Genomic DNA, 10,985 nt, shown 5'->3' with positions numbered 1-10,985 from the left:
AAAAGGAAATTAATATTGAATTTACAAAATTGATGTTTGTGTTTACCAGCATTTTAACCCATTTAGGAAAAAAAAAGTGCAGCTCGCTGCCAACACTCATTTAATTTTACATAAACATGCTCTTTGAGGGTGAAGCAAATCTGATTTTCAATGTAAAAATAAAATTAAAAAACTCTTGGGGTTATTTCTAAACAGAACTTGTCTCTAATCCTAATGTATATGATGTTACATTAGGATTAGAGATGAGTATTCTTGGGGCAAACAGTAAATAGGTTAAATAATGGAAAGAAAAGTTAGTTGTCTTACTTTGGTAAGTTTAGCATAGGACTTACCACACTTTGATGTTTTCGGTCACAGTTCTGTCTCTAGAGCGCTAGCAACTAGACATATGCAGTGAGCAACCTAACTCTTTAATACAGTGGTTTAAAGTACTGCAGGCAGTAACTCAGACACCAAATCACAGTGTTTTAATTTGTAACATATTAGAGGGAATGATAGGACTTTCTGCAGTATAAATATCCCATTGAGTAATCCTTATGCTATTAAGTTACAAGGCTTTGAATCCTGGGTCTGAAGAAGGCACCAACCCCTGCTACATCTTTAGTATTGACACCAGTTGAAGCCTCATCTTTAGACCCAGGAGGAGACAATAAAAATGAACTGCTTTCATGAGACACAGGGCCAGAAATCAAAACTGTTCAATCCCTCTTGGCCCAGGGACTATTGCAGAAGCGGTGGGTGCATGAGATTTTAAGGGCTGATTTTGAGAAATAGTATTAGTTCATAGTTTTTCTATAAGTTAAACATTAGTATCAAAGTGCACTAATGCAAGACCAGTGTCTGGGCCCATGTGTCAGAATAACATGGTTTCCTTGGAGCACTGATCTGGTCTTTCATAGAAAATTGTAAAAGATTACAAAAAGTATATAGAAATCTTACCTTATGGTTAAACTGATTAAAATTAGATAGATTTGTTTATAAGGCTTTATTAAAATTAACTTTAACATTAATAATACACCATACAAAGGTAAAATATGGTTTTCTCTTCTGAAAATTTTTTCATGTAAGAGATGAGATTTTTGTTTACCTTTTGAATAAAACTACAGAATAAAAAATAGAGGGAGCGAGGGAGACAGATTTAGTTGGTCTCATGCTGTGGGGTTTTTTTTTTGTTTGTTTGTTTTTGGTTTTTTTGAGACAGAGTCTCACTTTGTCACTCAGGATGGTGTGCAGTGACACAATCTCGACTCATTGCAACCTCTGTCTCCCGGGTTCAAGTGATTCCCGTGCCTCAGCCTTCCGAGTAGCTGGGATTACAGGCATGCGCCACTACGCCTAGCTAATTTTTGTATTTTTAGTAAAGACAGGTTTCTCCAGGTTGGCCAGGCTGGTCTCAAACTCCTAACCTCAAGTGATCCACCCGCCTTGGCATCCCAAAGTGCTGACATGATAGGTCATACTGTCTTTTGTTTAGGTCTTATTGTTCAGGAAACTGAGTATGCTATCGAGAAAATGTTTTTGTATTATAATTCTGGCTAAATACCTGTGTTATAGGAACTTGTGATCCTATTTTGTGACATCAAGTGTCTTAAACCTTAAACAGGCTTTTCAGCAGCAAATTTTCAAGTTCTAAATTCAGTATTTTTGTTCTTAAATTAACTTTTTTTGGATATTAGGCTTCCTGAAGTCCAAGAGAGACATATTAGGCTTATTTGTTATATTAGAATTACACAGGAAGCACTGTAAATTGTGAGGTAGGATTTAACTTTCTTTGGGTTATATTTATATACATATGTTATTAATACATGTTCCAGGATTTATGACATTCTTGAAATTCTAATATGTCTAAATATATGTTGTCAGTAATAGTTAATGATGATTATGTTATTATTATGTTAAATTGTTGTATGACACAGAAATGAACAATTTCCTTGTCATCTGTGTCTTTGACTATGGCTGCCTTAAGACTTCTGTCATCCACAATTGTTGTTTTGCTTTGATCTTTCTCAAAAAAGTGACATAATCAGCTACCATCCAGGGCTTGCTTCTTTGGGAGAGTTCATGAAAAGGACTATTGAATTCAGATTTCTAATAACTTGGAGATTGTGCCATTGGATGACAGAGAAAACTTCCACTGCACTAATTGGAAGGCTGATGTGTTCATACACATTGCTAATTCAATATGATGGAGAGCAGGAGTTGATTGCATGGAGTGAGCTAATGGAGGACTATAACACTTTTTATGTTTTGTTTTGTTTTGTTTTTGAAATATTGCTGATTCTTCTTTTGTCTTTGAGTCAGGATAATTTTTTCTTTTGAGCTATTTATAACCTTGAAATATACTTTAAATGTACTGAGTACACATTTGTAAACAAAATTTGAGTCATATTTCTCTCTCTGCCTAATTTTTCCAGAATTTTTAAACTATTTGTGAATATTCTTAATTCATGGCAATGTGTTAGTTTGCATATGTTTAATAAGAATCTGTTTTATTTTATAATGGGACACAGTTGGAGGTTATTTTCCCAAGGCTTTGACTGAAATGGCCTTGTGAGAGGTTCCAGTGAAGCCAGTTCAGGATAGCCTATGTGAACCATGGTTGTTGCTGCACTTTGTGTGGGTAATCAGGGCACTAGAAAACTGATGCTTATTTTGCAAGTAGGTTGTCCTACTGTGATTTGTCTTTGATGCAACTGGGGGAATGGAAAGAGAAAGATTGTCTTTTAGAAGAAAACTCTACATTAACCTTTGATTCCTAAGTGACCACATGGTCACCCATGGTATGGAGCTGCCCACAATGCCTCTCCTCAGCATGGAGCAGCCAGAAAGATCCACGACCTGATTCCCCATTTGAGGAACTGATAAATAAAAAGGCGGGACTGAAACAACAGACCAGTAATCCTACAGAGAGTTGTTTCCAGATAAACATAAAAATTGACCCTTCTGGTCTTAAAGCTTGAAACTTAAATTTGTTTTATCTGAGTTCCTTCCTCAGGAAGACCTTCAGGACTCTCAAAAAGTATCAAAGAGCTGAAACGCAGTCTCAAAAAGTATCAATGAACTAAAACTCACCAGACCATGGCATTCAATGTGATTCCAGGCCCTTTGTTCACCATGATTGCTTCCTTGCCTATCCCAAGTTCCTGCTTTCTCACACATTATTACATTTTTTCCTTGCTATATAAACCCCTACTTTTAGTCAGGGAGATGGATTTGAGATTGAGCTCCCATCTCTTCAGCTGCACCTGCCAATTACAGCCTTCTTCCTTGGCAATACTCATTGTCTCAGTGATTGGCTTTCTGTGCAGGAAGCAGAAAGACCTAGAGCGAACCCCCTGGTGTTTCAGTAACAGCCACTCATATTGGCTCAGAATAAACCTCTCTAAAATATTTTGCAGAGTTTGTTTTTTTCTGTTGACACCATTAATATGGCATTCTCTCAAGGGCAAAATTCTAGGCCAAAATAAGATCAGCCACAGTTTGTTGGGAGGAGACATTTATTACAAAGGCCATGGCAATATTTTGGGGGTGATGGAACTTTTTATATCCTGACTGCAGTAGTAGTTTCACAACCCCATAATTGTCAAAACTTTCAAAACTATATATTAAAACGGGTGAATTTTACTATAAATTATACTGTAGAGGGGAAAACACATCTGTATTTGAAAGACTAGGCGTGTTATCCATTTAAACAGGCACATTTCAAACATTATGTGTACAGTGATCCAGTTTACATATTTAAAAACAAACACGTGCATTTCTTTAAAGAATATATAACGATTTGCTAGTATCCCTCTGGGGAGTAAAATACGAGGAGGCTTTTATTTTCTATCTATACCCTTATTATTGGTACCATTTTAATCATTAAAAGTAAAAAAGCTGCTTGTAGTTAAATAAACTTCCCCAGGACCTAAATATCTTTTTGTCCAGTGGCCTAGACACACACAGCCGCTTTGCCCCCAACCGAGCACATGGCAGCCCCCTCACCTGGAAGAGCCGTGTCTTCATGTACATGGTTCCGTAGCCTTCCCGGTGGCTGAGGTAAAATGTGCCCGTGAAACTGGAGCCATCTGGCCACATGTAGGTACCCAGGCCATGGCAGTGGTCCCGGTAAAACTGCCCATGGTATGACTGTGAGATGGAGAAGTTCGTGAGAAATTGCTGCTCTTCCAGAACCTGACGGGATGCCCTCAAGGCCAAGTCATCATGCCTGGTTGGCAATGAATGGGGACCACCCGGGGCTGTGGCAGAACTCAGGGCTGCCTGGCATGCAACTATTAGAGTTGGTACCTGAAGCACCCAGAGGGATTACCAGGCAGTCAGCCCGACAGCCAGGCTCCCTCTCTGTCTTCTCCTCAGGTGGGGGACTGTGGGGAGGCTTAAAACTGCCCAGACGTCCTGAGTCTGAGAGCACAGACCTGTCTTCTCCTGGTGACCTTGACCTTAGGTTTGGGGGGTCCTGTCCCCACTCAGGAGCCCCAAGCTGCTGAGCTCCCTGCCAGGTTCACAGGTGACAGGCTGGCCCTGGAGGTTGGCTTTGGGCCCCGGTGGGCACAGGGCAGGACTCTGATTTATACCTCTTCATCACTGGTTGGACACGTGAGCTCCACAAACAACAGGGGTGAGTGTGTCAGAGACTACCCCTCTACCAAGGTCCCCGGAGGGAAACAGAATGTGACATTCATGACAAGGGCTTCCAGCCAGGAGACCCTCATGCTGAGTGCCAGGCACCACCTTTTTCTCAGAAACAGGACGGCCAGGAGTGCACACACAGCCATCATGCTCACAGTCCACCCAGACTTGACCTTGACGTGCAGGGCATGGCAGTTTTCACAGCTTAGTGTCCCTTCCCTTTCTTCTGACAACAGATACCCTCTCCCTACAGAGAGGATTCCCCAAGGGACCCAGCCCCAGAGCCTGGGCCAGGCCTGGCCATCCAGAGGATGTCTTACCCTTGCCCCACCCTTGATGGATTTAACCAGTTCATGCATCCCCAAGCCAGACCAGCATCCTGCTGGGGCCTTTCTCTTTCCCAGGGGTGTTTGATGCCACCCCCAGGAGCTGGGCAGATGGAACAAGGTCAGTCTTAGAACCCCCTCGTGGAAATGGAAAGAGAGAGGGCCTAGTTAGATCATTAGAACCCTGGATCCAGGCAGGCCTGAGGCTACCTCACCCCTGCACTTTCCATTACAAGCGCCAACAGAGGCCTTTTCAGTTTTAGCTGCATTGAACGTGGGCTCAGGACCTAGCCTGGGGGTGCAAAACTTGTTCTCATTTTGTTTTTTAGAACATTCGCTGCCTTCTGCTTAAGCCTAGACACAGGCAGTTTCACCAAGGTAAACATACGAGTTGCTATGGTAATTCATAATTTTAAAACGTTTGCCCAGAATAAGAACTTACCTTCTTACGTCACAGCTTCCCAAACCTCATCCTGCGGACCCTAGCAAACCATGGGTGTGATTCTGGAAGCTGGGAAAGATGCTTTTCTCTGGACATTTCTCAAGAAGGAAGGACTTTAGCCTAGCATCTTTCCTACTGATGGGCCTAAAAGTTCCTGTCCCATCACTCCTGCAAGGAGAAAGGCCAGCCACCAGAGGCTCTGGGCGAGGAGTCGGAGAAAGTGTGGAAGCAGTTACCTCGCCTGTGGGCCAAGAGAATTCGCCATATCCAAGCTTCATGTTCAGCCCAAACTCCCCTCGGTACATGCAGCCATCCTGCCACTCCTGCACACCCTGGACGAGCTGGATGTAGGCCTCCTTCAGGTCCTGCGCCCTCAGCGGGCCCTCAGATTCCTCCTCTTCCTTCTCAGAGGATGCTGAAACATCCCTGAAAGGACAGGAGCAGAGGGAGGGAAAAGCAAGATGGCTGCAGTGCCTTCAGTGAGTGCTGAGCACAGCCCCTGAGCACAACTCAGCATCAGCATCTCATTTCATCCTACAGCCCTGGGATAGGTGCTGCTGCATCCCCACTCCACGGGAGAGAAAACCAAGGCACAGAGGGTACAGCGATGGCCCAAGGTCACAAAGGAAGTGGAATGCATACTAAGGCTGCCAACGGATAGGGGAGATGCTGCCAGGCCCATCGGCCTGTCCAGCCCAGGCCTGCTGGCAGCATCTCCTGAGATCGACGGCCCTCTGTCCCACTCCAGCTGCCTGCAGGACATGAGTGCCCACAGCAGGGTCCTCATTCAAGGGCCAGCAGTGCCAGCCCCAAGCTGGACAGAAAGCAGACTGCCCATACAAGTGGACCCACGGAAGGTCAGAAGGCATCTTGAGAGGCAGCCAGCTCATACTAGGATGGACAGGTGGATGGGTGGACAGATGGATGGATGCAGGGTTGGGGAGTATGCTGCAATGCAGGGGAGCACAAACCAGGGTGGATTTGCCATAACTCACAGGGCATCCACAGACGGATGGGGCATGTCAGATCCCCCACAAATGGACAAGGTGTCTCAGACCACCACAGACAGACGGGGCGTCTCAGACCACCAAAGACGTGGTGCCTCAGACCACCACAGACGGACAGCGCCTGAGACCACCACAGATGGATGGGGTGTCTCAGACCCCTACAGAAGGACAGGGCGCCCCAGACCAGCACAGGTGGACGGGGTGCCTCAGACCATGAAAGATGGATGGAGCATCTGAGACCCCCACAGATGGACAGGGCATCTCAAAGGGCCTTCCGTTCTCAGCTGTGCAGGGTGAAAGTCCCTGGCCAAGGTGCCGGCAGTGTCCCTTCCTAGGGAGGGTCCTCTTCCTGGTCTGTGGAGCTGCCTTCTCATTGGCTCCCCATATGGTAGTGAGAGAGGATGGGGGAACTCTGGGCTCTTCCGCTTGTCGTAGGTACACTCATCCCATCATGGGCTCCATCCTCACCACTCCATCTAAACTCAGCCACCTCCCAAAGTCCATTGTTGGGAAAAGGGCTTGTGGGAAAAGGGCTTGTGGGGTGCCTGTATAAACTGGCCATGAAAATATGGGACAGTAAGTTGTGGAAAGCCACAAGAGGCCTCTGAGGAGGAAAGCCTCCTAATTGCCATCATGTTCCCATGCTCAGAGCAAGATCCGGTCTTTTATCTGTAAACATGGTGTTCAAGGAGAAAGACACTCCTTTGAAGCACTGGAATGTGGACAGACGTGCAGACTCCTAGTTAAGCCCGCTCCCACTAGCTACTCTCCAGTAAGTTAAAGATACGTTGTTTGAGCACAAAGGAGATTCATTTAAACCGCTACTGCTACAGATTATGCGTATGATGCACTGCCACCCTTTCACTGTTTCACCCTGAACATCTGCTTCTCAGATCTAAGTGACTGTACTCAATAAATAGGGTGGAGACCAGAGCTCTGAGCCTTTTGCGGCCTCCATTTTGCAACTGGCCCCCTGGCTCCCCACCTTTCAACTCTTAACCTGTCTCTTTTCAATCCTTTGTCCCCACCAGACTTTGGGTACCCTACGGGTGGTGTTGAGGCTGGTCCTCAATACCCATCACACTGGGCCAGGGCTGGGACTGAGTTTTGGAGGCCCACAAACAGGGACAAGCACGATGGAGTGACAGGGACCTCGTGAGATGCTGCAGTGAGGCTCCGGGGCAGCCCCTGGCTCAAAGCAGCCCTTGCTGCGAACGACAGAGCTGTGAAGACGGGGGCAACTCGGGAGCCCCATCTCGCGAGGGAAACGTTCCCTCCGTCCACTAGGCGGCGACACGGGTGGCAGAGTGTGCAGACAGGGACAGGAGAAGGTTCCCATTACCATCTATTGTCGTTTTCCTCACTGGCTGCTGATACAGCGTTGGGGCTTTCGGATTTCTCCAGAAACTAGTTTCTCAGGGAGTAACACAGTTCAGCGATTTTTACTGCTTGCCTGAAGGAGAATCCCCGCTAACCCCAGGCCCCGGGTCAGGGTCGGGCCTCCCTGCCAGAGGGTCCCCCGCACCTTGTGGCGAAGACAGCGTAATTCTCCAGCGGCCCCAGCTCCTCGGCAGCAGAGGTCTCGCCGCCCTTCCCCTCCAGCGGGCGTCGGGGGCTGGCAGCCCCGGAGACTTCGTGGTCTAAGCTAAAGGAGGCACGGCCCCCTTCCATGTCTGTGGTCTTCCAACCTGGAAGCAACGGCAGGACCGCACATTTGCCCCCAGGGCTCCCGCCGGGAACTCGGAGAGCGCCCGAGGCCCCGCCCGCAGCCCCTGAGCCTCAGAGAACCCAAGACCCTCCCTGAACCGCGCCGGAGCCTGGGCCGCCACCCACCGGCCCCGGGCCACCATCCCTGGGAGTCCTCAGGGAGGCCAGTCCGAACCATGGGCAAACTTCGCCCGCGTCCCCAGGTGTCCCTGTCCCTTCGTGGGCGGGAATCACAGCAAGGGCGGTCGCCGTCACGTGGCCCGCGCCCACTATCGTCCAAGGAGCGCCGCTTACAGCAGGTCTCAGCCACGGGCCTCGGAAGCCAGCGCTCGAGGGTGGGCTCGGGAGACGCCGCGCCCACCTAACCCCACACCCCCAGCCCTTCGACCCCTCCCCGGGGTGGGGACGGCGAGCCTGGCCCCCACCCGCCGCCTCACCGAGCTCCGGGATCCCCCTAGCCTCGGCTCCCAGCGCCCCTGCCGCGGGACCGCACCAAGCAAGGCTCGGAGAGCTCGCGTCGGACAGCACGGAGACCGACGAGACCGCAGCCGCAGCGGACGCCAGCGCTCCCGCCCGGACTACTCGCCAGCCCTGCGCCTCCGGAAAGCGTCGCGTTTCCCTGGAGACAGCCCCGCCCCGTGCCCGCGGCCACTCTCCGGCTCCACCAATCCCCGCGCCAGGACGCACCCGGCCCCGCCCACGGGCGTGCCCGCCCTCTGTGACTTCAGCGGCTCAGGTCCGGGCCGCCAGCCCGGCCTGGGTCCCAGCCTCCCGCTGACCCGGTCAGCCCCTGGTAGAGAAAGCGCTAAATTCCCCCAACACTCCCGTGAAGGCGGCACGGGGAGCGCCGTGGGACACCTGAGGAAACTAAGGCCCAAGTGTTAACTTGCCCTGATCACCTGGCACGTGGAGCCACAGTTTGATCCAGCCCTGCCTGATTCCAGCCCCAGCCTTTGTCCATTCGGTAAATGTGGAGGGCGCAAGGGGAGCTGGAGGCCTGCGGAGGGAACGAGATGAGGGAGGCCGCAGGAGTCACCGCAGAGAAAAGGGATTGGCTGTCTTGGACCACGGGTCTTGGGGAAGGCTTGCGGGAGAGAGGATTCCTGATGGGGCTTCGCAGGATGCACAGGAGCTCTCCAGGCTACAGAGCGCATTTCAGGAACTGGACTGGGATGTACAGAGGCACCACGGTGGGAAACAGCTGGGCCTTCCTGGAAAGAGAGGAGAGGCTCCTGGAGGGCCAGGGCTTGCGTTTCTCAACACAGACTGCCTCTGAGAACAGGGGAGGGTGTGTGAAGAGCCGATGCCCTGGCCGTCCCCACTAACTTTCCAGGGACTAAGGCTGGGCCAGGATTCTGGGGTTCTAGGGGCACTGCCTCCACATGCCAGTGCCTGTCTCTGAGTTCACTTCTCTCTACAGTAAAATCTCATACCACGACCCAGTACAAACAACTCAGAAAACTGTTTCATTAAAAGTTCACAATACTACATGCATGCACTCCAATATTTTCATGTAGTCTACTATTTCTCTAAAAACTAAAATGCTTATCATGACCCACAGAATTGATTTCACAACTCACATTAGTTGTGAATTACAACTTGCTAAGGAGTCAGAACCAACATGTAGAAACGCTCCGTTCTTAGCAAGTACATTCTGGTTACGCTGTGGGGGACTAGCACCAAGTCCAGGAGACAGAGGCTGGCCCAGACTGTGTGTGGCAATGAGGTGCAGAGACATTTAGGATGAATTGGTTCCCAATCCATTAGCTCAATGGTGTGGGAGCATGATGGTTCAAGTAGCAGGCTTTGGAGCAGAAAACCCACCTCAACCATCCTCCAACCATAAAGGGTGATGACTCATGAATCAGTCCACAAGGAGGGACTTCAGGTTTTGTTTGATTCATTTAAGTGGCCCAACAGTCCAAGGTCCAAGGCATCAAGGACCTTGGCTCTCCCATCTCCTCTGCTTTCACCCAAGGCTGGCTTCCCCTTATGGTCATGAGAGAACAGAGGAGCCTACCAAAGTGCTCTCTCCTCCATGGGTTATTAGACACCAAGCCCATTTCCAGAGCAGTCACAGGAGTGTGGCCTTTACTTTTGGCCAGAGATAGGGCCAACTCCTAGAAAGTGGAGGGAAACAGTGTCCCAAACTAATCAATGGCTCCCATGAACTATGGGGAAAAAAAGGGAATCCCACTCCTTCTCCATCCCAGGAAAGCTGGAGTCCTTCCTTAGGGTGGAGGAAGTGGGAAATAGATGCTGTTAAGACCTGCACGGAGGTGATGTCTGGAGCTGCAACCAGTGAAGACCTGGCTGCAGACATGTATGAGTCTTTAGCTCAAGAGTGAACCCCAGGCTGCAATAAAGATCTGACAGTTACCAATGCTAGATGGCTGATGGAACAAAGCAATGAAGATAACCCCGAGAGAGACTTCTAAAACTGAGACTTCAATCGCTAAATGTCTGCAGGGCTGTGAGACAGTTGCTTTTCACTGTATCCATTCCCTGAAAATTACCAGACGTCAGAAAAATTGAAGGGATCTTAAATGGCAACTTAATGGTCATTAAGTGATACTAAATTGTTTAAAGTTACAATGCTGACCCCAATAAATTACTGAGATAGAGCAAAAGGAATATTGTGGTCTATGAAGAAGTCATGAAAACAGAAATTAGTTTTATGAGCCATGTGTTACAATACACAGAAAAAAATGCACCAGTTACAAAGCGGGTCACAAAAAGGAATAAACGTAAAGCCGACAACGCAGTCACTAGGGAAAGGGGAAACACACGGGAACCACGCAGCTCGCCGTCCACAGACACGGGGCAACCACGGGGCCCTAGCCGAACGACGGGGGCACGCAGTGGGCAGGC

General features: G+C 49.0%; 1 protein-coding gene across 6 annotated transcripts in view; it reads right to left on the bottom strand.

Moving 5' to 3' along the window:
* Window positions 1-8,748, bottom strand: part of ANKMY1 (ankyrin repeat and MYND domain containing 1) — an 82,419-nt gene extending 73,671 nt beyond the window's left edge. For 4 of the 6 annotated variants that reach the window (XM_011969529.1, XM_011969533.1, XM_011969534.1 and 1 more), the window contains exons 1-4: window positions 8,608-8,748; window positions 7,933-8,095; window positions 5,637-5,826; window positions 3,988-4,131 (exon numbers count right to left, since the gene is read on the bottom strand). In XM_011969529.1, the coding sequence (XP_011824919.1) occupies window positions 3,988-4,131; window positions 5,637-5,826; window positions 7,933-8,078 (480 nt within the window). In that variant the 5' untranslated portion in view covers window positions 8,079-8,095; window positions 8,608-8,748. The remainder of the gene's footprint in view (window positions 1-3,987; window positions 4,132-5,636; window positions 5,827-7,932; window positions 8,096-8,607) is intronic. The other 2 variants (XM_011969532.1, XM_011969530.1) reach the window with 2 other exon arrangements.
* Between the last annotated feature and the right edge of the window lie 2,237 nt (window positions 8,749-10,985).

This window comes from Mandrillus leucophaeus, unplaced genomic scaffold, assembly GCF_000951045.1.
Source record: "Mandrillus leucophaeus isolate KB7577 unplaced genomic scaffold, Mleu.le_1.0 Scaffold898, whole genome shotgun sequence".
Lineage (NCBI taxonomy): Eukaryota > Metazoa > Chordata > Mammalia > Primates > Cercopithecidae > Mandrillus > Mandrillus leucophaeus.
This window is presented reverse-complemented; position numbering and strand designations above follow the sequence as displayed.